Source organism: Sinocyclocheilus rhinocerous, unplaced genomic scaffold (assembly GCF_001515625.1).
Source record: "Sinocyclocheilus rhinocerous isolate Xijiao unplaced genomic scaffold, SAMN03320098_v1.1 scaffold603, whole genome shotgun sequence".
NCBI classification, from domain to species: domain Eukaryota; kingdom Metazoa; phylum Chordata; class Actinopteri; order Cypriniformes; family Cyprinidae; genus Sinocyclocheilus; species Sinocyclocheilus rhinocerous.
In genome coordinates, this window is record NW_015656630.1 from 567,130 (window position 1) to 594,041 (window position 26,912).

The 26,912-nt window shown below is 37.0% G+C and overlaps 3 protein-coding genes and 1 long non-coding RNA gene across 7 annotated transcripts in view; 2 read left to right on the forward strand and 2 right to left on the reverse strand.

Moving 5' to 3' along the window:
* LOC107720632 (tripartite motif-containing protein 3-like) overlaps positions 1-11,160 on the forward strand; it is a 24,279-nt gene extending 13,119 nt beyond the window's left edge. For 2 of the 3 annotated variants that reach the window (XM_016528384.1, XM_016528383.1), the window contains exons 3-13: positions 1,733-1,973; positions 2,352-2,503; positions 3,018-3,198; positions 3,277-4,009; positions 4,880-4,983; positions 5,157-5,324; positions 6,512-6,680; positions 8,360-8,419; positions 8,696-8,766; positions 9,529-9,669; positions 9,770-11,160. In XM_016528384.1, the coding sequence (XP_016383870.1) occupies positions 1,733-1,973; positions 2,352-2,503; positions 3,018-3,198; positions 3,277-4,009; positions 4,880-4,983; positions 5,157-5,324; positions 6,512-6,680; positions 8,360-8,419; positions 8,696-8,766; positions 9,529-9,669; positions 9,770-9,922 (2,173 nt within the window). In that variant the 3' untranslated portion in view covers positions 9,923-11,160. The remainder of the gene's footprint in view (positions 1-1,732; positions 1,974-2,351; positions 2,504-3,017; positions 3,199-3,276; positions 4,010-4,879; positions 4,984-5,156; positions 5,325-6,511; positions 6,681-8,359; positions 8,420-8,695; positions 8,767-9,528; positions 9,670-9,769) is intronic. The other variant, XM_016528385.1, reaches the window with a different exon arrangement.
* Positions 1-12,545, forward strand: part of LOC107720634 (uncharacterized) — a 20,763-nt gene extending 8,218 nt beyond the window's left edge. The window contains exon 4 of the long non-coding RNA XR_001637632.1: positions 12,477-12,545. This is a non-coding gene — a long non-coding RNA (uncharacterized LOC107720634). The remainder of the gene's footprint in view (positions 1-12,476) is intronic.
* Positions 11,961-19,546, reverse strand: LOC107720633 (zinc-binding protein A33-like). The gene is made up of 8 exons (XM_016528386.1): positions 19,276-19,546; positions 18,768-18,985; positions 18,486-18,531; positions 16,697-16,792; positions 16,339-16,563; positions 15,418-15,440; positions 15,161-15,276; positions 11,961-13,878 (listed from the first exon to the last, which is right to left on the reverse strand). The coding sequence occupies exons 1-8, from the start codon at positions 19,459-19,461 to the stop codon at positions 13,349-13,351; spliced, it is 1,440 nt and encodes a 479-aa protein (XP_016383872.1). The 5' UTR covers positions 19,462-19,546; the 3' UTR covers positions 11,961-13,348.
* Positions 19,547-23,530: 3,984 nt separating this feature from the next.
* The window catches only part of LOC107720635 (FRAS1-related extracellular matrix protein 2-like), a 59,068-nt gene continuing 55,686 nt past the window's right edge, over positions 23,531-26,912 (reverse strand). Inside the window, exons 19-25 of one of the 2 annotated variants that reach the window (XM_016528388.1) lie at positions 26,762-26,788; positions 26,538-26,665; positions 26,200-26,334; positions 25,465-25,591; positions 25,142-25,329; positions 24,517-24,663; positions 23,531-24,386 (exon numbers count right to left, since the gene is read on the reverse strand). In XM_016528388.1, coding sequence (XP_016383874.1) covers positions 23,880-24,386; positions 24,517-24,663; positions 25,142-25,329; positions 25,465-25,591; positions 26,200-26,334; positions 26,538-26,665; positions 26,762-26,788 — 1,259 coding nt within the window. In that variant the 3' untranslated portion in view covers positions 23,531-23,879. Of the gene's footprint in view, positions 24,387-24,516; positions 24,664-25,141; positions 25,330-25,464; positions 25,592-26,199; positions 26,335-26,537; positions 26,666-26,761; positions 26,792-26,912 lie in introns of both variants that reach the window. The other variant, XM_016528387.1, reaches the window with a different exon arrangement.

Here is a 26,912-nt window from a genome sequence, read left to right on the forward strand (position 1 = left end):
CCACAACATTTTCTTCTGCATCAGTGACAGTGTGCATTAGATTCTCTGTGTCCTCCTTATGTGTCTCTTTGGGTGGTTTGTGTTTTCGGTGGGGTTGTATGTCAGCGGAGTGTTTCCACTGTGATTGTTCATGTTGAGACTGAAATTTCAGCAACGCTTGCCCTCCTAGTCCTCAAGTTCTCACTCCTTCACACAGGAGTATATCATTTATGAAATATGAGAGATACACTACCATTCAAATGTTGGAGGTCAGTAAGATTTTCAGATGTTTTTGAAAGAAGTCACGCAGAGGCTGCATTTATTTGATCAAACCAATACAGTAAAAACAGTGATATTGTTAAATATTATTACAATTTAAAATAACTGTTTTCTATTTTAATATATTTAAAAATGTAATTTATTCCTGTGATGGCAAAGCTGAATTTTCAGCATCATTACTCCAGTGTTCAGTGTCACATGATCCTTCAGAAATCATTCTGTTTTGCAAATTTGGTGCTCAAGAAACATTTCTTATAATTATCAATGTTGAAAGCAGCTGCTTAATATTTTTGTGGAAACCGTAATACATTTTTACAGGATTATTTAATGAATAGAAAGTTCACAAGCACAGCACTTTTATCAAGGAATAGCATTAAAACGGCTTTTAAAAACATACTTCATCATGTAGGCTATATCATCTAAAAACAAAACGAACAAAAATAAAGACAGGACCTGAGGCGATGAACAATTCCTGCACTTGAAAAACCGCGCTCTGCAGGAACTGAAGTCGCAGGCACGCAGAGATAACGAAAAGCAAGCCAACAGAATTTCGGGTCCGTTTCCTTCTAATTCAAAATAATCCCACACCGTACTCGTCTTTCGCGTGGCCATTTTTGAGCTCGCCACAACTGACACGAAGAAAACTCATGCGAGGTCTGAGGTAAAAATGTATGGAATAAAATCGCTGTCAAAAATAATCGTACGTAATTCAAAGCATTTGTGTGTCATTTTAATTTACTCGTGCGTAATTTAAAGTTAGTAAATGAAAACCACTGTCTACAACAAAAACAACATAGTATTATTCAATTATTTCCACTATTGGAGGTGAACCGATTAAAATCTAGATATACATATATACATACATTATATATATATATATATATATATATTTCTAGGATACTTTTACATTTTAAGGTGAAATTTGTATTTAAATTTTTTTTTGACATACTTGCCTATTCCTGCTTAAAGGGATATTCCAACCAAAAATGGAAAATCTGTCATCATTTAATTACCCTCTCATCTTTCAAAACCTGTTTGACTGTTTTTCTTCTGAGGAACAAAAAAGGAGTTAGCAGATTATTCAAGCTGCTCCTTTCCAGAAAATTATTGTGAATGGCGGGCGACTTAGGTTTCAGTTGTTTCCTCACACAAAGCTATTGTATGACTTTAGAAGACAATATACTACTGAAATATACTACTGAAATATACAGTAGTGCATGAGTCATATGGTTTACTTTTATAATGGTTTATGGTGCTTATTTGTCCTTTTTGGAGCTTGACAATCCTTAGTTCCCATCTACTGTTAGGAAAACAGCAGTGTGAACGTTCTTCAAAACATTTCCATTTTGTGTTCCACAGAAGGGTTTGGAACAATGCGAGAGAGAGTTTTTTAGACAAATATTGACCGATAATAGTGGCTGGTCGATTTTGTTTGAGGTCTTTAATCATGTCTGTCATTCTCTCTATATCACAGGTGCCTGCAGAACTACATTCCTCCTCAGTCCTTGACGCTGTCCTGCCCGGTGTGCAGACAGACCTCCATCTTGCCCGAGAAAGGTGTGGCTGCACTACAGAACAACTTCTTCATCACAAACCTCATGGAGGTGCTGCAGAGAGACCCAGAATGTTCTCAGCCAGAGGCCTGCAGTGTGCTGGAGTCTGTCAGCGCAGCAGCCGCTGGGAAACCGCTCTCCTGCCCCAATCACGAGGGCAAGGTAAGCCTCTTACCATCTGATGATGAAACCAAGTTTGGCAACATTTGGTGGGAATATGAAGGAAAAACCATCAAAACAGTTGTTGGAAAAATTGCAGCCAGAATGTAGAAATGCCTGTACAGCTACAAGTGAATGGGAATTTCTTTACCACCTCTCATTTTGTCTACGTTTGAGCCAATTTTTCTTGTCGCTTTGTCCACATTGTTCTTTCTCATTCCTCTGAAACACACCTGAAGCTGCCAGCTTCTTTCTTTTATGTGTCTTCAAAGTCATACTACATGTGTGCTTACGCTGTTCAGGCCTGTTAGCATTCATTAGCAGCCTTTGATAATCCATTAGGATGCTGAATGAATGGGTTGCTCACTGGTGCCCCTGCAGGTGATGGAGTTTTACTGCGAGTCGTGTGAGACGGCCATGTGCCTGGACTGTACAGAGGGGGAACACAGGGAGCATGTGACCGTTCCACTGCGGGATGTTCTAGAACAGCACAAAGCAGCGCTAAAGAACCAGCTGGATGCCATACACAACAGGTACATGGCATACATACTTAACAGTCAGATGTTATATACATTTCTTCACTTTATTAATAATAACTATATAATAATAATTATATTATTATATTAACACACTACATGCATATTGCATACATATATAATTTTAAATTTGTTATAATATATATTATATATATATATATATATATATTATAAAATAAAGTATAGAACAAAATATTAGTTACATACATTTTATTTAATTTATGTTTTATATATAAATGTACAGTATATACATATAAATATGTATTTATTAAAATATTTTAGATATTTTAAAAAAGCATTACAATATAATATTAAAAACATGAGTATAAAATAATATATGATAATAATTAAGTATCCTTTTAGTAGTGACTACACAAAATAAAACAATGCTTTTATGAGCTGTTTTAAGTCATTATTGTGAATAATATTGCAGACTGTTTAACTCTTTTCCATAATTTCCCTTCTAAAATTTCTTCTACCTGAGATTTTTGTTTGTTTTTTATTCGGTCAGGCTGCCCCAACTAACAGCTGCCATTGAGCTGGTGAATGAAATCTCTCAACAGCTGACAGAGAGGAAGAACGAAGCCGTCAATGAGATCAACATGACATTTGAGGAGCTTGAGAGGGCATTGCACCAACGCAAAGCCGCGATCATCACCGATCTGGAGAACATTTGTAGCACCAAGCAGAAGGTCAGAAATCTCTTGATAGGTTAAACAGGTCGTACTCTCCTATCTCTCTAACGCTCCTTTCTGCGGTGTCCTCTGCAGGTGCTTCAGGCGCAGCTATCATCCCTACTGCAGGGAAAAGAGCACATCCAGAGCAGCTGCAGCTTCACTGAGCAGGCCCTGAACCATGGCAGCGCCACCGAAGTCCTGCTGGTCCAAAAGCAGATGAGCGAGCGTGTGAGCGCCCTCGCCTGTCACGACTTCCCTGAACGGCCGCACGAGAACGCCCACTTGGACTGCCAGATAGAGACAGAAGGCCTGCGACGCTCCATCCAGAACCTGGGCGTCCTGCTGACGACAGGAGCCGTGGGACATACCAGCGTGGCCACAGGAGAAGGCCTCAGACATGCGCTGGTCGGTCAGCACGTGACTGTAACCGTTACCACTAAGGATAAGGACAGCGAGCTCGTGCGGACCGGTAATGCGGTCCTCCGAGCCGAAATAACGGGGCAGGACGGAGTGCGGGCGGCGGAGGTGGAGGTCGTGGACAATAAAAATGGAACTTATGAGGTAGGGTACACGCTTAAGAGCGAAGGGGAGTACTCGTTCTCTCTGATGCTGTACGGACAGCCTGTGCGGGGCAGCCCGTTCAGACTGCGGGCGATAAAGCCGTCGGACGTGCCCCAGTCTCCGGATGATGTGAAGAGGAGGGTAAAATCTCCCAGCGGAACAGGAGGACACATCAGGCAGAAAGCCGTACGGAGACCCTCCAGCATGTACAGCACTACCAAAAAGAAGGAAAACCCTATTGAAGATGAGCTCATTTATAGAGTAGGTAAGAAACTTTGGTGTTGATGATAACCACACAGTAAGTTGTGCACAGTAAGTTTGACATTCAATTGTGATATAGATATTTGGAGTAGACGTCACAGTTACGTCACTCGTAGCTGCGCGCGCATTGTGGTGGCAGAAAAACACTGGTAACAATTGGAGGGAAATGGGTAAAATCCATGGAATAAGAGAAACACATTTTTTTGTGCCTTTGGATGTCAGAACCGGAATGCAAATCATTTTTATTGAATACTGTCGTCAAAGAAGCCATTTTAAGTTAAACGCAGACGTTTAAACGGACAGACTATGGATGAAACCTGCTGTGATTGCTCTACGTTTAAAGCATGAATTTGATTTAAACAATAGGTCTACATAATATTCACATATGCAGTTCATAGGGGACATGTTGTATTAGCCCTACAGTTACAGCATGAAATACTACATTTTACATAACATTTACCTATTTTATCTCACAATTCTGACTTTTTTTGACTTTATATCTCCTGGTTTGGACTTTATAACTTAATTTAACTCAATGATAGCGTGTTTGTCAATTCTGAGAAAAAAAGCCAGAAGTCAGGATATAAACTTGAGGGGAAACGAGAGAATGACGAGTTGTTTTTCCTTATCAGAATTGTGAGATATAATCTCAGAATTGTGAAAATAAAGTCCGAATTTTAAAATATAAACTCAAATTTACCTTTTTGTTTTATTCTTTTATTCCATGGCTTCCATAGACGTCTTCTTGAAAACTGTCATTTTCTGCCACCATATAGGCATATACCCACAAGAAACCATCACTGTTTGCAAACACCGAATTGGTGTATTATTTTGATTTTGAATGGTTGTGAATTTTTTTTGTCTGACCCCTCAGGCTCTCGTGGACGGGAGAAGGGAGAGTTCACCAATCTACAGGGCATCTCTGCTTCCATTAATGGGAGGGTCATTGTAGCAGACAGCAACAACCAGTGTATACAGGTTAGTCAATGCATGGCAATATTCTGAAAATTATAGGCATCATTTTATCTGAAGCGTTTTAATGGATATTGAAGTAATCCGCTGGTGTGTTTTACTTGGGATCAATGAAGACATATAGAAAGTGTTTTATTGCATTTAATGCAAAATTGGATCGTTTGTTTGTTTTTATGTAGGTGTTTACCAATGATGGGCAGTTCAAAGCGCGCTTCGGGGTCAGGGGTCGTTCTCCAGGACAACTGCAGAGGCCGACAGGGGTGGCAGTCGACACAAATGGAGACATAATTGTAGCTGATTATGATAACAGATGGATCAGCATCTTCTCCCCTGATGGGAAGTTCAAGGTAATGTTTAGATCACAATTTACAGCTTATATGTGTGTATACATTACCACTCAAAAGTTTGGAATAATTAAAATGTTTGTGAAAAAAAAAAAACTTTTCAAAGAAAGGACAAGTTCAATTTATCAGACGTGACAGTAAAGACATTTTTAATCATTATAATTATAATCTATAATCAAAAAATTATATTACAAATAAATGCTGTTCTTTTGAACTTTATGTTTATCAAAGAATCCTGAGGAAAAAATGTTTCCACAAAATATTAGACAATAAAAGCCGTTTGATATGTTATGCTTATATATAGTTAAGTACCAAATCAGCATATTAGAATAATTTCTGAAGGATCATGTGACACTGAAGACTGGAGTAATGATGCTGAAAATTCAGCATTGCATAACAGGAATAAATTACATTTTGAAATATATTTAAAAAGAAAACCGTTATTTTAAGTTGTAATAATATTTCACAATATTGCTGTTATTTACTGTAATTTACTGTGTTTGTGATCAAAATAAATGCAGCCTTGGTGAACCACTTCATAAAAAAAACTGCCAAAAAAATAAATAAAAATAATAAATAAATAATAAAAAAAGAAAAAGAAGAAGAAATAAAAAGTTACCAAGCCCAAACTTTTGAACATTGTGGAAATAAAGAAACATTTAAATTAGTGCTGTCAAACGATTAATCGCGTTTAATCGCATCCAAAATAAACGTTTTTGTTTACATAATATATGTGTGTGTGCTGTGTATATTATGTATATATAAATACAAACACATGCATGTATATATTTAAGAAAAATATGTTATGTTTATATATTAAATATATTTATATAAAATATAAGAATATAAATGTATATGCATGTAAATATTTCCAAAATATATGCTGTATGTGAGAGTATGTATATATACATGATAAATATACTCCGTAGACACACATATATTATGTAAACAAAAACTTTTATTTTGGATGTGATTAATCATGATTAATCATTTGACGGCACTAATTTAAATCTTATCAACCTTAAAATTTTGAACGGTATATCTCCACATACTGACGTGAATTATGACTTTGAGTAAATATTAATTATTCTATTTTCTTACTCGGCGCCATGATCGACTAATCCGAATCAAGTATTTTTAAGAGCCATTTAATAAGGTCCTTCCTCCCTTTTTGTCTGTGCCTCATGCAGAATAAGATCGGTGCAGGCCGTCTGATGGGACCCAAAGGAGTGGCAGTGGACAGGAACGGTCATATCATTGCAGTGGATAATAAAGCCTGCTGTGTGTTCATCTTTCAATCTAATGGCAAACTAGTGACCAAGTTTGGAGCCAGAGGCACTTCAGACAGACAATTCGCAGGTACGGGGGGGTAGAAACTACAACACATTGACAATAAAGCCAGTGTTGAACAATGTCATGCGTTTGTGGTGGTTCACCTATCTACTGTAAGCACTAAAGAGTCGCAGAAGTGTTGTTAGCACCCCGTGTTGTGTGCTGTGACTGCTTGTCTTCTAACATATCTTCCTAATACTTAATTTGTGTAGCTCAGGAACTCTTCTTGTAAACTAAAATACTGCAAATTCATCAACAAACCCCCCCCCCAAAAAAACGAGATAAACTGTGTTTCACTACAAAAGCAACAACAAAGAATCATTCTGGGAAGACAAACGCCCCAGAAGACTGGTTTGTTTTATACAGAAATGGCCAGATTTACCCAGGCTTCAGTTCCAGTGTCTGAAAGGATGTAAACTTGTGTCAGTTCTGTTCCTGTATTTTACTTTAGCATAACCCATATTTTCAGTTGCATTATCTGTCTGTATGATAAATAATGAAAGCCAATGCATGCGGGATGGGCGATATACCGGTAGACACGATTAACCGGTAGAAATTTGTCAACCAGTAGAGATTTTGGACTATCATTGGTGTGCTACGTGGTCACGAACACTTATTGTTTGCAAGCGTTTTTAAGAATTGCGGTTGAAATGCAATCAGCAATGAAAGAGAACTAATTTCGCTATATGTGAGCGCTGTCAGAGAGGCACGTGCACGTGAAGACGGTGCTCATAGAGCGCGGGAGTTATTTCTGCCGCTTTATAGGCCTTGAACGGTTAAATACACACACTTTTATGTGTGCCCATAAATGCCCATCTTTGCAAGTAACCTCTTAAACACAGTAGGTCTTAAGTGAAAGGAAACAGCCGAGAAAACAAAGTGACAGTATAATGGATCCGGCAGCTCTTAAAGTGACAGCAGTCTAATATTGCTGTCTGTCTTTCATGTTAATCAAACAATAAAAGAGAGAAAATCTCTCACTGCTCTTGACTAAATCACTTTTGTAACTTTAATAAGAAGAAATATATATTTAATTTACACAGTGAAGAATATGCAGTTGTTATAAATTTGATAACTTTATATAATGTAGCATTTCTTGTTTATTTGTACTACTGTAGTTTTTTGTCCTATTGTTTGTAATTAGTTTCTTATTCTTATTCAATCACTGACAGTTTACTCGTCTTCAGTGAGCTTGAGTTTTTTTTATTTTTTTTATTTAAGCTAGTATTCTTTTTTTTTTGTGATGTTGACACTGGTGACAAAAATGATCATTTCTATGATATAAAAATTTTGATATCATAAAGAACTTATTTAAAGCAAAACTGTCTATATAGTCAATAGTTATATTGTTACCTGTTACACATCGTGCTATAAGATTTTGGTCATATCGCCCACCCCTAGCATGCATACATTTGAGAGACTATATTCTAATAGATGCATACATATTAGTCATGCTTTTTGTAGTTCAACAAAAACTTTCCCTTCTGCTGCTTATTTTACTATTTAAATATATCAGTTCCTTTTCCTAACCCTTGTTAAGTAAGTGCATGCGGACTGCTTTGGGATGTGCATCTTCCATTGTTCCTCTGGTCTGCTCCATATTTTTGAAGTAGCTCCTGCACTTTTTTATTTGTGTGAATCCCTTCTGGCCTGTCGTTTATTTGTCTCCGCTTACCCTTGTTTGTGTTTTTCCCATTCCTTTTTAGACAAAAGTGGTGCAAAGTTTGCACTGGAGCAAAAGTTTAGTAAATCTGGCCCTGGGTTCAGTAAGTATTGAGTGAATTCTCATCCCAGAATGTGGTGATTGATCTTATTGAAATGAATTAAGTTTCATTCTAGAACTGAATTCAAGAGTCTATGATTCTGTGTTTTGTGTATCTAATCAAAAGTTGGCCAGAAATCAAATTGGCGAGCATCACAAAATCTATCTGATCAGTTAGGAGATCTTGATCACATGACATCCTGCTCTCCTCTCTGCTCTCTTTCTCTTTATCATGTCTGAATGTCTCTTCTCCCTCATTTTTCTGTTTTCTCACATGCAGGTCCGCATTTTGTTGCGGTCAACAACAAGAATGAAATTGTCGTGACAGACTTTCATAACCACTCCGTCAAGGTGAGTGATGTTGAGGTCATACTTACAAATTTTCACCTGGTCGACAATAAAAGACCATAAAATTGCACTGAAGGAAGGGAACTGAACCGTATTTGGAGACCAGAATATCATAGAGACTTAAGGCATAGTTCACCCAAAAATGAAATTTCTGTCATAATTTTCTCACTGTCAAGTTGTTCCAAATCTGTATGAGTAACACAAAAAAAAGATATTTTGAAGAAACAGTTGACGGTTGTCATTGTCTTCTATAGAATTTTTTCCATACTGTGGGGAAGTCAACGGCTACCGTCATCTGTTTGGACATACCTTCATATATTTTAACAGGTTAATGAAAAAGATGCTCTTAGTAATCTTTTAAGTTGTGTTTTACTTGGTAATCGTGCTTGACTTGACTGACACCTAGTGGTGTCGATGCATCCTTACAGAAAACCAATACATTTCAGTTACTGATGTCTTTGTAAAAATGAATTATTAGCAGTCAGCAATGATTCATTTATTTCATGAGTGAAAGTGTCCTATAATGGTGGTAACCGAGGTAAAGTGAGTAGTATTCGTCTGGTCATGTGATTTCAAAATGGCAGTTCCCATGAGTTGGCCTGCTCCACCCAAAAAAAAAAAAATTATATATTTTTTATTTTTATTTTGACTAGATGATTTTAAATATGTTATTCATTTCTTATCAGTAAAACTTTTTAATGAGGGGAAAAGTTACAGAATGTATCATTCTATTAAATATTGGTGATTAAAATTGTATCTCCTCAGGTCTACAGTGCAGATGGGGAGTTTTTGTTTAAATTCGGGTCCCATGGAGAGGGAAACGGCCAGTTTAATGCCCCCACAGGGGTAGCTGTTGACGTTAACGGCAACATCATTGTAGCAGACTGGGGCAACAGCAGAATACAAGTAATGAATCCTCTAAACACCCACTTCCTCTTTCCAAGTTCTCCAGGAAACTAGTCACTTTAGAAGCACTTTTTAAGGCCATTTTCATTTTTTCCCTCAGGTGTTTGACAGCTCAGGCTCATTCCTCTCCTACATCAACACAAGTGCTGACCCTCTGTATGGGCCGCAGGGCCTCGCTTTAACCTCCGACGGCCACGTTGTGGTGGCCGATTCTGGTAACCACTGCTTCAAAGTCTACCGATACCTGCAGTAACAGCTCATCACAGTCTGCAGTCATATCAGCGAAATCCTCAGCCAAACCAGAGAGGAAGAATCGAATGAACAGATTGCACTTTTCTTTAATCTATTGATTTTCATGTTCCAAAATTAAGAACTGCTTCTCTAATAAACCGGCAATGTTGATTGTAAATAACAGAAACCATATCAATAAGCACAGATTCTTATTAGAAATCATGTAAGTTGTGTATAAATAAAATTATATATCGCAAAACTTTTTGTTAATCGCCATCTTCAACCCTTGCAGAAAGGTCAATTATTTCCAAAATTCCTCTCTACTGTTTCATAGATGTTGACCTTTCCATGACTGCAACAGTTGTGTATTTTAACTGTTACACTCTGCATCTGTAAATGTACAAATCTGTGTACATATTAACATATTTGGTGTATGTAACATGTAAATGACACTGGCTTCTTGTATTGTCCTATGACAGCATTTGCCACTGAGATTTCACTATACCTGAGCTATTCGGTGAGCACTTTCAGTTAACTGGGTGTTCAAATCATTCAGATCGAACATCTGAGCTGATCATCCCTCACAGATATCAACAGCACAGGAAGTGATGCGCATCCCTGCTGTGCTCTCTAAAAAAAAAATCGAACCACTAAACAAAAGGAGCCAAAAAGGACATATTTTTTCCATTCCAAATTATTTATTTTTCTAAAGCACAAGGCTACTTTACATGTTGAAAAATCCAGCTGAACGAAGAAATACAAATATAATCAAACCCAAGTATTTCACATATATTGCCTGATTTTTAATGTTCTCTAAAAATGATCAGCTATGTGGAATTATAGCTCTTCTTTGTAAATAATCATACGTTGTGTTCACAGTGTAGCAACCAAATGTTGTCTTTAGTCAGTATTATAGTTTATGCTTCATTTGTCTATTTATTTAATGTTTTGTACACATTTTCCTGAACGATTTCGAGGTTGTCCTTCATCACCAGCGAATGATTTTAAAAATCACCTCCCTTTATTTTTGTGGAGTTTTGTCTCTTTGAAGGTTATGTGACACCGAGTCTCCTTAATAGGCTACTCTGTGATACTGTACAAGGTTAATGAACGGTGGCTCACAGTTGAAACGATGAACGTATATCTTAATATCTGTGCAAATAACATTTTTGCATGTTACTGATTTTACTAGCGTTGACATATGGTTTCTGCAGCAGCGAGACACCTGTAATGATTTGCTATTGCCAGGCTGGAAATTAATTAAATAATGTAATAACCAAAAACAAATATTCTATACTGTATATTGATTCATGATATATGCGAATTGCAAGTTGACATAATTAGTTGCTTCCGTTGCGATAAAGGCCCGTTCACAATAAGATTGATAACTGTAATTGTAACTTTAACAATAAAATCGCTCTCGCTGACAAAGTTGCTGTCAATTTTAGTTTTCGCGAGCAAAATTCAGTGTTATTTTAATTTAGAATCCACAAGATCAGGAATTTTTCATTAAAGCAAAATAATTCCAAACAGATTTCATGAATTCAAGTTGGTCACATGAATTCGGCGCATTGATCCACTGTGCTGTGTGAAATTTGACAATAGACAATGGACTTTTTCCTCGCAAAATTTCGCTAATGTCACTGCAAAGTCACACCACAGCAATAGTTTTGGAATTTTCCTCTTTCATCCAATCATTTTAGAATAAACACTGTTACCGTCCATCGGTGCAAGCGCTAATAGTTTTTGTTCATATTGTGAACGGACCTTAACTCCATCCAACGCATGCTCTAGTGCTTGGACAGATGATTTAATAAATGTGCTTCATCAGTTTAAAAAACAACGAAGATCTTGTATAACATGAAGAATCAACCGTATGTTCATTTTACTGGTCAATTATTGCAGTTTGAAATAAAACTGTAAATACAAGTCACTTGAAAATTATATTTTGTCTTTTTGAATCCAAATGGTTTACTTCAAAAAAATTTAAATACTATGGATTTTTATATTTTAAAGATGGAACTTTGGTTCTATGAAATACGAAATATTGAGAAAAAAATCATTGTAATATTTTATTTTTTTAAATGACTATTACTGCAGAGAAAAACATTTAACATCGCAGTGGTTTTTAACAAGTCACACAAAAGTAAAATGTACTCGTGATAACATCCAGCAGTTAGGTGGTGTAACAGTTCTTACATCAGCGATCGAAAGGAATCCAAAAAATACAGTCAATGTGTTCAACTTGAACTAATTTCTTATGAAAAAATAGACAGTGATTAATAAAGTACTATAAATGTTAACTGAAACTTAGTTCTTAGCTGGGCAACACAAAGTGTTCATGTTCACAGCATATGTACAAAACATCTGGTTCTGGTACAGTGTTTTCTTGGTCCTTTCTCAGCTCAAACGATATTTTGTACAAATGGCTGCAGTGATTCTAGCATGTAAACTAGCTCTGTAAATAGCAACATGAACAACAAACCATCTGAGCTCAGTCAAAAAGTGCTGAAATGTCACTTTGTGCCTGTTTCAGTCCAAACAGCATCTCTCTTTATCATCAGCCCATGAGACAGATTAGACTACAGCTAAAACAAAAGAGATTAAAATATTTAATATAATGGATTTGAAAATTACTTTAAAATGATGTAACATGAACGGCACACAGCTTCCGGATGTACTGCTTTATAAAAATGAATCTCTACATAATTAAATGAACAGAAGGATGCTCCTCACAGCACATCTGATCTACTTTGTCATATCAAGTTGCATAGCACCTATTGCAGGCTGAGCTATTACGAAATGTTGAACACGGAGCCTTATGTAACACATTACATTACAAGGTAATTTGTCTAACAAATACATCCTTTACAGATAAAACTGTGCCAAATAGTATGTAAAAAAATGAAAAGAAATGTAACATGGGGGAAAAAGTGAATATATGCCATATAATGGAATACACAGCAGTTAAGCAGTTAAAATATATTTTTTTCCAAATCATTTGACGAATTTCTCCAATTTGAAATGTTGTCATCAAACATTAAACATTCAAACATTTTTCACCTGATTCAATCCTTATTTTCACCTCTACACTATTGTACAAAAGACAACACTGAGGTCTAAGACATAAGACGACACAGAGCAGCTAAAGTCGACATTTGCGTAAAAACCTGCAATGCCTCTCTACCTGAATTTCAGTGGGGCTACATCACAATTCAAGAGCAAAAGAAATTCAATTCACTCCTTCAGATTATGGTGTATCAAAGCTCTACGCAACTAGTAAATTCAGATCAACTGAATCCAAAAACCCGGCAGAGCTTAAGAACAAATGTCCTCCCTACTTCCAGGAGGGAAAATGCCCTGAAATGTTTACCAAAACACAAAAACAGGAGCATTTATCGTTATTTGTTTTCTTTGTTGCGAACTGCATGTACGCATCGCTTCATTTTCAGTAGAAATGACATATTTGTAGTCGGCTGCCTGGGTCGTTTTTCCCTGGGCTGAAGAAGGGCGAGACGGGCTCGTCAAAGTACGTGACAAAGTTATAGATGCGTTTCATAGTGACGGCGTCGAAGAAAGTAACGTGGCCCCGGTCGTAATCTAAGAAGATGCCGACACGAGGCGAGTTCCAATAGTCCGCCACGGGCACGCGTGAGTCTTCCTCATTGGCGTACAGTCGGTCTTGAAGACACAGGCTCCAGTAGCCAGCAGAGGGCGAAAGGTTTACAAAACCTTTGCGGTTGCTATACTCTGTGGTGACGCCCAGATACCAGACCCCCTTGTCCCGTACGTCCACCTCCCAGTAGTGCTGCCCGCTGGAATACTGGGCGGTAGCGAGCACCCCGAAGAAACGGGTGAAACGCTGCGGCATGTCGGGCTCCTGGCAACGCATGCGGCCCTCCTCCACTTTGGTGTCAAAGTCGCTGATGGCCAATGATGGGTGAGCCGTGTCTAAATCCAGAGTCAGATTTTGAGGCACTGGAAAACAAGGAAGATCTGGTTAGCCGTTTAACATGCAACTAAAAACTCACAAAAAGATTGTTGTAAAAACTATAAATAAAAATCATACTATTGTTATTAAGATTGTTGTTTCCATTACAGATTTGCACAAAACCTTTGGAATATTTTATAAATGTTGATAAAAAAACTATTGCGAAATTACAGCATTTCCATTAACCGATGTTATGCGACTAAAACGTAATTTTTCCTCTCGAAACAAGTCATGGTGACGGATGTTGGTAGGTTTATGTATATATCGCAGCCACCAAACTAGCCATTATTTTTAATCGAAGGAGACGTAGGTGAGTATCTTTAGCAAAGCAGCGTGGAGAGCCACTTGCTCCGGTAGCCGTGTCGGAGCCTTAATGCACCGCAGACGTGTGCAGTGTAAATAAATTGTTATACAAGCATTAATGCCAAGGAAAGCCCTTTATACTTAAGAGCGGCCATGTATGAGGTGTTTTTGTGGAGGTTATAGTACACTGAAGAATGATCATGTGACTTTTACATATACCTGTAAATGCAAAAAAACTGTTATATACTGAAATATTTCTTTTTCGAATTGCCTGAAAAGCCACCTCATGCGAGCATAAAGGCCCGTTCACATCATGCACGGTAACTTTAAAGATATAGTTCTAAAAATCGTTCTCAATATTAAAGAATAGCAGAGTCCACACTACAACTATAACGATAAAGGCACAGAGAAACGATATCGTTGGAATCACTTCCAGAACGATTTTTTCCAGCTGACAAACGATACAAACATTGACAGCCAATCAGAATCCATCCTTCTATAACGAGCTCGAGAATTTAAAGCGGCAGACGCATGTGCGCTTACAATAAACTGACGATATCGTTCGCTGGTGTGGACGCTAATATTGTTATCATTATAGTGATCGATCTTGGTGTGAACGGGGCTTAAATCCATTTTATGTGATATATGGGTATTTTTGCGAAATTGACATGTTTCCATTGGGAGTATTTTCAATTCGCAATTTCAATTTGCGCAATTTGAAGGGTAATGTAAATGCAGTTACTGAGGGGGTAAAAATGTGTTCACATTAGTGTTCACATTTTGGCTAAATTTCTAAAAAGTCCATTGTCAATAGTATAGTGACGTATGAAGCTACTTTCTGTTGGTCAACGAGACAAATTCATATGAAATTCCAAATATCATAGATTCCAACTGAAATGACTGGATTTCGCCGGCAAAAATTCTCCAAATAATGTGACCGCACCTTAATGCACCAACAGTACTTACTTGTGTGTAACACATGCATCATCTTCTTCCACATGATGAGCTGAAAGGGGCCTGTGAACTCTGAGAAATCTGGAGGAGAGGTAAAGGCCTGGACGCTGAGGTTTATGTGACAGGAGCTATGAGGAAAAAAAACACATTATGAGAGACAAACACTAAAAATACCCAGATTATTAGCCGGGCAGATATAATCATAGCTAACAAGATAAGGAATTAAACTGATTTAAAAAAAAAACAAAAAAACAAACAGATTTACATACCTTAAGTATGAATTACTGATACTCTGAGGGAAAAAAATAAACAAAGTTAAACGTTAATAATAATAGTGTCACGCTGCAAAGTCATATAAAGTCACAATTGTGAGAAGCAAAGAAGCGATAACGATATATAAAAATACATGGCCAGATATAATGTAATGATATATAATGTAATTACACCAAAGATGACAACTATAACAATAACTGTACCCTTTTATTTTTTGTTCCAATTCTATGAGAAACTATAACGATAATGACAGATGAAAGATATTGTTGGAATCACTTCCAGAACTTTTCTCCAGCTGATGAATGTTAAAACCTCGACAGCCAATCAGAATCCATCCAACTTCAAATAGCTTGAGCATTTAAGGTGGCAAAACTTCAACATCCTTATAATAAATGCAGCATTATCATATTATGGATGACATTTTTGTGGACACTAATATAGTTATTGTTCTTTGTGTAACCTGTCATAAATATGTAAATACAAGAAATTGTTTTTTATTTTCTTTTTTTTTTACTGTAAATGGGCTTCAAATGAACAAATATGAAATTATAGGTTGTTCAAATTTATAATTCAGATTTAATTTTATGCTTACAACCATAAGTGTAGCATGTTTATTTATTAATAAAATTCAGAACATTTACAATAATAAAATTCATAATTCATGTAAACATATACTGCATATTTTGCAGCCACGTCAGTTCAGAAAATGTGGAAAATATTTCACCCAAAAAAATAAAATTCTGAGGGTGAGTAATTAATGACAAGAGTTTTCATTTTTGGGTGAACTAACCCTTTAATGCCCTGTCATGACCAAAAGAGCGCAATTCTTCTTCTGAACTGAAAAAGTATATATGTAATATTTATTTTATAACAGATGAGCTGTTTTGGACAGTGACTGGAGGTATGAAGTTCTTCACCTCGAAGTTAGCGCTGTCACTTAGCTGGTTTTGAATTTCAGTGATGGCTTTGTCCACTTTGGCTGCCTCGCTCTCCACCCGCTTCAGGTTGGCGTCGATCAGCCCGATAGTGGCTTCCGCTTCGACCTCCAACCTTTCCAACAGATCATCCTTCTCATCCAACAAAAATTGAACCAGGGCACCAACATCATCTTCGATCTTCTCCTTCAAGGCTTGTTTTTTGAGCTGTTGAGATGTTTGAGATTCAGCATCAAGGCCTCCTCGTGGATCATAAATCCACAGCAGGTTATATAACCACCAATTTTTGAGTCATTTGTATGTATGCAAAGTCAGCGTGGGAACAACTGAGCTTTCATACCTTGACATCAGTTTTGGCCTGCTCGTCTGTGCTCTTTACTCTCGTACACATGGACTTCTGCCAGTTCAGTTTGATGAGTCTCAGCTTCAGCTCACTCTGCATATTAAAACAAGAGAGAAATCTTTCAACTTCAAGCATGCACAAAATTGATGCCAAGTACAATAGAAGAAATGGTTCTGGGAAGGATCTTGACAACATCTATGGATCGTATTAATGTAGCAGCACCAACTATGTAAACAAAGAGTTAAAACAGTTCAAGTGCAACAGTTCACATAATGAAACTGGACACTACACTATGAGGGAGTTTAAGATTGCACACTTCAATAACCTTTGGAATGTGTTGTAGAGTTGCTTTACATTTTGTGTTTATTCACTAGATTCATTTTCTAATAACAGTTCTCTTTTCAGTCTGCAAAAGAATATTCTTTCATTCTGATACTCACCTGTTGCTTTACACTCCATCTAATATTTGAACATGTTTGACCTTGGGCTCTGAACAAGGAGTATAAAAATAATCCAAAGGAACAGATAATTCACGCATGTGAAAGGTGTCGTACTTCGCTAATGTGGAAATTTCCAGAAGGGAAGGATAAGGAAGAATTCTTTGCCCACCAACCACAGTGACTGATGCACTGATTTAGATTTTTTTTAACAGTCATTTTTAGCTTTCAAATATTTCAAATATATAAAATAATAACATAATATAAAAAATAAAATACAGATTTCCACTTAACTTCCCATGCAGAGTTTTAATTTGGAACTTAATTTAGGTTAACAACAAATATTATAGGAATTTTATAACTATGAAAATAAATATCAAAATACATTTAATAATTTATTACATAAAATACATTTTAATAATATAAACATTTCAAATATAAATAGGCTATAAACATACATACATACATATATATATATATATATATATATATACACAATTTTGTTGAAAATTGATTTATTGAAAAATAAATATACAGAAAATGTATTATTTATTTTAAAAATTAGTATAGAGCCCTTTGTTAACTTAGGTTAACAACAAATATTAGCCAGTATATTTGGAATTATACAACTATAAAAATAATTTTTACAAAAATGTATATTTACATTTTTTATTGAAATACGATTTAATATAATTATATCAATAATATAATATGAATATACTGAAAATGTATTATTTATTAAAAAATGAATGTACAGAGCTCTGCGTTAAATTCAAAGCTAATTAAAATTGCAAATGGTCAAGGTTCATTTCTAGTGTTCACATTAGACTACAAATATGAAGAAAAACTCTTCACACACATTTGTGTATCGGGCCCCAGCAGCTGTTAGATGAGCAAAATTGCGCAAAAAGTACCAGCATTTGGTGTTAATTTCACACCTAGATCCAGAAAACACCAGACACTGCTCACATAGTATTTGGTTTGAAATGTTCTAAAAAAAAAAACCTCAAGACTGCAAACACCACAATCAAGTAATGGCTACGAGTTACACAATCAAGCAATGGCTACGAGTAAGACATTTCCAAGGCTATCTGGTAAGAAAAAGCACTTAACGTATGTGCTAAATGCCACATGTACATACAACACTGCGGTGACAGAGAGTCACTCCTTGCTCCAGCACCAAGGTTAGCAATACATGTCAATGGCTTCTGGTGCCAACTCTGGCATTTAGACCAAGATAACAGGAAGGAGGTCAAGAAGGAATGAAAAAGACACTACAAACAAGTGACAGAGACAGAAAGGCTAAATCAAATCAGTTACACAACAGACAAAACCAAGCAATGTCAAACCTTCATGTCTTCAACAACCTCGGGTACAGGAGCAACATCATGGTGTCTAGAAAAATAATAACAATGACATATGATGCTTCATTTCTAAAGCCATTTTCATCTAAAATGCTACAGTGGAGTACATCTGGTCCTCAGACAGAGCAGAGGTCAAAGCATCGAAACCTACTGAGATGCCCACACAAACAGCATTTTGAGCATATAAACCCAAAATTGATGTCTAGGCAGGTAGCTCGCTAGGTTTTGAGTAAATATGGGGAACATATTCAGGTGACTGAGCCTCACCTGTGGGCTCTGGATTCCCGACACACCACGCAGATGGGCTTCCTGTCCGTGTGGCAGTACAGTTTGAGCTCCTCGTGGTGTCGCTCACATTTCCCGTCCATCTTCACGGGTTTTGCGGGTGCAGAGGGCCTACACGTCTTCAGATAGTCGAAGTCGCTCAGTTTATCCACTAAATTCTTTACCAGGTAATTCTTGGTGAAACTCATTTTCGCGAACACCTGCAAAAAAGGACAAAGTTGCATGTACGACGCAGAAAAGTATCGGTGCTGTGTATTGACAAAAGGCTCGCGCGGCGATTTGTATGTTATGATACAATAAACGAGGTCGGAGAAATCACACCTATTATTGTCAACACAGTAAAATCCGGTTGTTATTTAGACTGCCGGTTTAGGTCCTAGTGCATGATTTAGACGCGAATGTAACGTTATAGAAATCCGTTAAGTTCATTCGAGCAGCTGTAACTAAGCAACCCAGAATCTAGCAACATTTATCAAAACAAACCACGCACCATCCTGCACTCCGGACACTGGTAACCCACATCATCGCCTCCATTTTCCTCCCAGTGCATCAAAATGCACATGCGGCAAAAATTGTGGCCGCATTTTAAAATTACAGGGTCGTCGAAATAATCGAGGCAAATAGAACAGACTAATTCCTTCTGAAGCTCTACTCTCGAATCTCCGGCAGTAGCCATGTTTCCCAAAGCAACAGTGTAACAGGGCCAGAAGTAACTCTAGGCGGAAGAAAGAGAGCCCATTCTGGACTCACGTCCTGGTCCAGTCACGTGAGGGCTTGTGGTGAATCTGATTGGTTACGTTATCTAGCTTGCAGAGAAATGTTCTCGAATCGGTTCTTTTGAGCAGTTCGTTTCAAAGAATCCCACCCTTCCTAAACATTCATTTGTTTATTTTGTTCTGTCTTGGATTTGATCTGACTCTGATGTTTCGAGCTTTTTTTTATTTTTTTATTTTTAATGAACTTTATTGAACGATATGAACTACCACAAATGGCCTGGTACAAAAGCAAAATTTCTTAATCAGACAACAGACAAGCATCATAACATAAGATAAGGGGAAAACAATTACTAGGGGTTTTCAGCAAGTTTAAGATTTTCTATTAAATTACAGACGTTTAAGGCATTCTTTTTCATTTGTTTCAGTGACAAAAATAATGACATAGTTCTTTGTGAAATATGTAGAAATTTGGAAGAATTTTCAGGAATCTGTTCTTATGCAAAAATAACTTCCCAAGAATAATGATTGTTAATTGCCTACCTATCTAGTCTTCTACCACGCTACAATCCATCACGCTCCCTAATTAATTGCTAAATCACATGTTTCATATTTCAAAAATAAACCGAATAATTTTCCTTTGTTAAAACAGGGAAATCTTCAAATTTAGTAATGCAGATCTTCCCAAAAGGCACAGGCAAATTTACAATCATAAAAAATATGTTCTGTAGTTTCAATTTGATCATCACAAAAGGAACAGTTGTTAACATAAAGACCAAATCGACATCTCAGAAATTCTCTAGAAAGATATACTCCGTTAAGAATTTTAAAATGGACTTCCTTTGCTTTTGGTGCAACTGGAAAATTCAAATATTTTGTTCTTAAAGTTTTTAACTTCATATTTAGAGAAATATTGGAATATTGAATTTTTATTTGAAGAAAGGATATGATTCCTTAAAGACATTCCGGATTATAGTATTGGGTAAATTTAGGTTAGTAAGAGAAACTCCATTCACCAAAAGCTTGATGTTTTGAGCTTCCCATGTTAGTTTCTTGTTGTAAATTGACTGCTATTGTATTGATATTTTGTATTCAGACGCCATTAAAAAGCCATATGTGGGTACATATTGCGTTTTAATACAGTTCTATCAAATAAAGTGCTTTTATTATGTTTACTGTGGTGAACGGCACATTCCAGGGCCCCCTCTCTGACCACAACAGTGGACAAAGGATTGCTACATTTTGATTGGATCTTGGTGAACTAACACAAACTGTCCCACGCCATCAGATAGAGATACTAGGACAACAGCCAGACACCTCTTAGAGGGCAAGAAGTAGACCTCTGCTACCAAGCCTGGGAAAGACAGGACTTCTCATTGGTCCACATGCAGTTTCTGCCTTTCACCCATTTAGAGACTAATTCCTAAGGTTTTGGCCTGTGACCACCATAAAAATTCCTTAGGTCCTCTGGATGTAGCAGCAGTGGGTGAAACAGAGAGAGATCGGAAAGATCCATCCAAATCCATTCATAACTATGTTTTCAAACCTCAAAATTGATGCAAACTAGCCTACATCACATCCATTTTACACTTACTCAGAGAAATAATTATTCTCAGTGACAGATGTGAGATGTGTAGTGCAACATCTTACACAAATTTAGCAGCTGACGGAAAATGAGAAATGCATTGGTAAATCCATTAAAAAAAAAAAACTTTAAAGACACTTTAGTGACTGTGTGTGCCCCCTCTGAAACCAGCAGCCAATCACAGCACTGAAATGGAAAAGCACCAAATTGTAATCTCTTCCCCTTCAGAAAGGGATAAATGTACCCTTCCAACAGACACAACTTCTGAGTCTCCCGTGAGACAATACACAGCGTTCTGAGTCTCCCATCCAGAGAGGCAGTAACAGATGCACCACGCTCTGAGTCTCCAGCTTTTGAGGCAGCAACAGATTCAAGCACATTTGGAGTTTTAAGCCTGTGAGGAAAGAGACGTCAACAGATACAGTACAATACTTTCAAAGTCTTCGTCCAGCGAGGCAACAACAGATGCAGCATGTCCTGAGTCTCCATCCTAGAGAGACTAAAGCAAATTTGGAGTCTCTGGCCTAGAGAACCTTCACTTTAAGGTACTTTCTTCAGCGTGTTCCAGATTTTAGGACCCTTCAGTGCTCCAGGAGATCAGCATCCTACAGCGCTTCATGTTCAACGGATTCAACACTCATTCGACCACAGGAAAGGTAAATATTTCACAACTATGAATTAACTACAGCTGAACAAACACATTTTAGCACAATTATAAGACGTTCAAATATTTAAAGTCTCAAGACTTTGTTTATTTTGTGCTTCAAGGCCCAGTACATAAAATGCATTTAGCATTGTAAATATTTAGGAGTGAACCATGTACAAAAAACACAATATCTCACCATAAATACCATTTCAAACAAAGATTATTTCATTGTGCCCAAAATGTCGTGCTCATGTTTCTTAACCTGCGAATATGGAAACAATCCAGTGATTTTATTGCATAGCACATTTCTTTTTAAATATTATCAGCCTGATGAGGAATATATTTGTCAGGAGGTGAAATGGATTTGACAATAGGATGCTGGTTTTTCATGGATGCATAAACAGTTTGATATGTCTAACGACAGTGAAGACAACAAAAATGTTATAGCTGATACATCAGTGTCAGTGGAGTGAATCTGGTTTGGAAAAAAAACCCAACTCCAAAAGACAGTCAAACACAAATTTAGAAATCTGAGGGATTTCCTGTGTCAGTTTTTCCCTTATTTGAAAACCACACTCAGTGAGATAAGACTGCAATATTTAATACATGCGGTTCTCATGAATACTAATGCTTAAATTATAACAAGTAATAAAAACAGCAGCAACGAGATGAAATTTGACAACATTTGACAGACTGAATGTAAACTTTGTGACAACAACTATTTGACGGTGATATGAAATGCATATTCAGCATTTCTCCATTAAAAGCTTGGCACTTGCTGTTAAAAACCAGCATATCTGTGATATGCTATGATACAAGCAAATATTTAACACTTGAGATTAGGGCTGCACGATAAATCGCATGCGATATTTAATGCGCATCTTGTCAGTAAAGCCGGTTCTGAAATCAGCGGTAAATCTCCATCACGTGCAGGCTTTCACATGGAGCAGCATTTACTACACAGAGCCGTTGTTCACCGACAAGCTGCGCAAAACATGCGCAAAATATGATCGTGGTTTTGCGCAGCTTGTCAGTGAACAATGGCTCTGTGTAGTTAATGCTGCTCCATGTGAAAGCCCGCACGTGATGGAGATTTACCGCTGATTAAAGAATCGGCTTTACTGACAAGATGCGCGTTAAATATCACATGCGATTTATCGTGCAGCCCTACTTGAGATAAATAAAGGTGAAACACACAATACAGGTGTCAGTGTCGTGATCAGCTCATTTGAATGCACCACATGACCCATAAGAAATTACTTAAACATTCTTAAACTTACTTTTCCTTTCAGAATATCATCATTCTTTCATCTGGTGTTACCCAGTGTTCAAAGTGACAGGGCCAATGAGATTGAGATTTTGACACTTTGTATGGAATGTGCTATGAAAAAATTGTATTCACAACTAATTAAAAGGTAAAAAAAAAAAAAAGTTAGGGTAACAACAACAATAATAATAATTATGATTATTAAATAATAATAATAATAATTTTTAAAAAATGTGAAAAAGACCTAAAAAAAAAAAACTCAATTATTATCAATTATTATTATTTGAAAAAAAAAACTCAATTATTATTATTATTATTTCTTACAAGAAAAGTTATTATTATTATTTTTTAAACTTTTTTTTCTTCTAATGAGTGGTCCTTCTTTATTTTATTGTTTTTATTACTTTTATTATTACTATTACTATTACCAATATTATTCTAGTTAATATTTAATTTTGGATTCAAAAAAATTCATTTTGGAATTTTGGAATTTAATATAACTAAAATGGAACCAAATGAGATATTTTTTCTGTCAATATATCCACTGGCATAAAAGAATATTAAAATGATTAATATTTAAAGGATAATTCTTTCTTTCACATTCTAGTCTACTTCCAAAAAAGTGGGTAGGGCACTATTGGGACCCCTGAGAACTCTGAACACTGGGTAAACCTCAATCTATTATTAGACAAGCAAAAATTCAGAGTTACAACATAAAAAGTAATTTAAAATGATTTCTTTGGGCTGGTGATGAACTGGGTCGTGAGTTCTCCGTAAAATAAAACCTGTCAGAGGCACTTGTTTAAAACAAAGAAAAGAAAACAAATTGATCCCATGTATGACAAAGGAGAACAGTAGGATCTCCGAGTAGTCCATTAGTCCTTCAGACCTCTGAGCTGTCACCATTATCAAGGCTACTTCTAAATATAACAGGCTGCAGGCTGGACGAGACTCTTGGGGCCTTTTTCACAGGCGTCCACCTTGAGCGAACCATCAGTGCCAACACTATAACCACGAGGACGGTGAGAAGCAGTCCCACGACGGCTCCTGCCACAGTCACAGCGTCCTCTTCCGCACCTCGTCCACTGACCTCCCGTGGAGACAGTCCGTCTGCGAACAGCTCCTCCCCAGACGCAGAGCGCCGACGGCTGCGGTCCAGAGCGATGTGCATGATATTCGTTCCTCGGTTGTTCTCGGGTCCAATCTCCTCCGCCAGTATCGGGACTTCTCTGTTGGACCGTCTGTAGCGTCCTCTGGCCTCCGCTGGAACAAGGTCACCTGATGTTATTGAGTGGTACTCTACACTTCGCTTGCCAATGCCACGCTTGGCGTTGTCTTTTGAACGCACAGTGTAGATGGTGTGAATGAACCACTCCCTTCCTACTGCCACCTAGAGACCAGAAGGATAATAGAGGATTTGAGCAAGGTTGACTTTGTAAATGACAGGAATCCAGTACAAGATGTCACACTGTATATAGTTCTACAGTACCATAACTAATAAACCTTCAAAAAGATTAGACCTGGAAAAGAGGAGTAGAATCCAGTCTGAATCCGTCAGATCCTGGCTGCTTCACCAGAGAGAGGGCAGAGGGGTCATCTACAGCCAGCAGGGCCTTGAAACTCACGTCCCCAAAACTCTTGGCCTGAGTCTCTGGCTGCGCTTTGTCCTAGAGGCAAGGTGGAGTCATGAGACTTTTTTCAGACAAATGTTACTGAAAATGTCTTAACAGACCACTTAAATTATGTTTCATAAAATAACACATTTCAATTATTATTATTATTAACATATAATTTATTTAAATTGTATAATGCATAATTTATTATAAAATGAAAGACAAATATAAAAACATGTGCATGCATTTTATTTTAAAGACTTGTATACAGTGTTATTTTAGTATTATTTATAGTTTTATATACTATTTAATAATTCGAATGAGCATTTTAGTAATTTTGTTATGTTTGTCATTTTATTAGTTTGTGTCTGTCTTTTTATATTTCTATTTAGCTTTCATTTATATTTATTTCAGTTTTAATTTTAGTACTTCAGTTAGCTGCCAAGCTTTCAAGTTTTTCCATTTAATATTTACATTTTTAATTAGTTCAATTAGTTTTAGTTAACACTAACAACACTGCTAACATACTCACAATAATTTTGAATCTGTACAGCAGGGATGGAGAGTCTGCAAGGCATCCGAACTCAGACTTGGCGGGGTTGTATTTAGGAACATATCCATCAGCGCCGGTGCACAGATACACCTTCTCAATGTTACAGTAGAAAGAGCCACCCAAGTTCTGCACAGGGTCCACCATCACCCGTCCATAGATTGTGTCACCTTGAAGAGAACAAGCTCAGTGTCAGCATAACACAGAACAGGAAATGTAAATCACAAGAATGGCAGTTAATTTGACTTATATTCAATCACACAGCCTCTTGAACTGATTAAGTTAGGTGTTCCAGTTAGACGTACCCTCAGAGAAAGCCGCATCACTCTCTTGACCGAAGCCCATAGATCCATCTGACAACCACAACGCCTTCTTAGACAACAAGAACATCTGTGTGTTCAGACTGAACTCCACCGCGACAGGGTCACTCACCTACAGAAAGCAAACACAATAATACTTCTTTACAAGAGCCTCAGGTTGAACTGATAAGATATATCACAAATACATATTTCATTCTGATATACAAGCAACTGATTAATTATAAAATTATACAAAAATATATATTATTTATAACACACACACACACACACACACACACACACACATGTCTGGTCAGCTATCCTTGTGGGGACTCTCCATAGGCGTAATGGTTTTTATACTGTACAGACCGTATTTTCTATTGCCCTACACCAACCCTACACCTAAACCTACACCTCACAGGAAACTTTGTGCATTTAAAACTTAATTCTGTGTGATTTATTAGCTTGTTTACCCGTGGGGACCTCAATTTAGGTCCCCACCGTGACACGAGTCCCCATGAGTCTGTGTGTATTCAGGTTTAAGTCCCCACCAGAATAGAAAAACAGGTACACACACACACACACAAGAGAGCCTGTTTGCATTTTTCTAATTTAATACACTTCTTTCTATTATCAATTCTATTATCAACAAGTAGAATGAACATTTGAAATAAAAAGCTTGAATTTGAACATTTATTTCACTTTTGCTTTAAATGACAGATTTTTTTTTTTTTAGTTTACCTGCTGAAAGCGGATATCAAGATCAAAAGTAACCGGCTCTCTAGGGTTGCAGACCGGAGGAACAGTGTACTCCACATTCAGCGCTGCTGTACAGGGGATCAGCTTCACTGTGTATGTGCCTGAATAATCTCGAACCTGCAGGTCACAGACACACAGGCATACAAGTTGAACATCACATTCATTGTTTTACATTAGTTTTTCTCAAATGGTTTTGCTTTAGCACACAGCTTTTACATTGGCCATCATTTGGTGACTCAACACCGCCAGAACTGTTTATCACAAAAAGTAAACAGAAATGACCTTAAAACCACAAAGTGGGGAAAGAGACATCAACTCACTGCAAAGTCTGAAATGAACATCCATTGCTGGACAGGCTGGCTGTAGGTCAGCTCAGTCCTAACCAGAGTGAGGTTGAAGGTCAAGCCTGGGTGGTCTGCACTCAATACAATGGACTTCACAGGGGATGCTGGGTAATCAGGTAAGATAGCAAGTTAGTTTAATCAAATCAAGGCGTTTGTTCTATAAACCATTTAAGAAGAGAGATATGATAGTTAGATTTTACCTGCAGTCTTCTGACCCCTCAATTTCGCTGCTGGAAATAAGGCAAAAAGTTCATTACAGTGTTAATGCTGACAGCAAATTTTGAGTTTTAGTCATAGTCTTTTGACTAAAATGCCATTTAGTTTTAGTCATATTTTAGTCACCTGAATTGT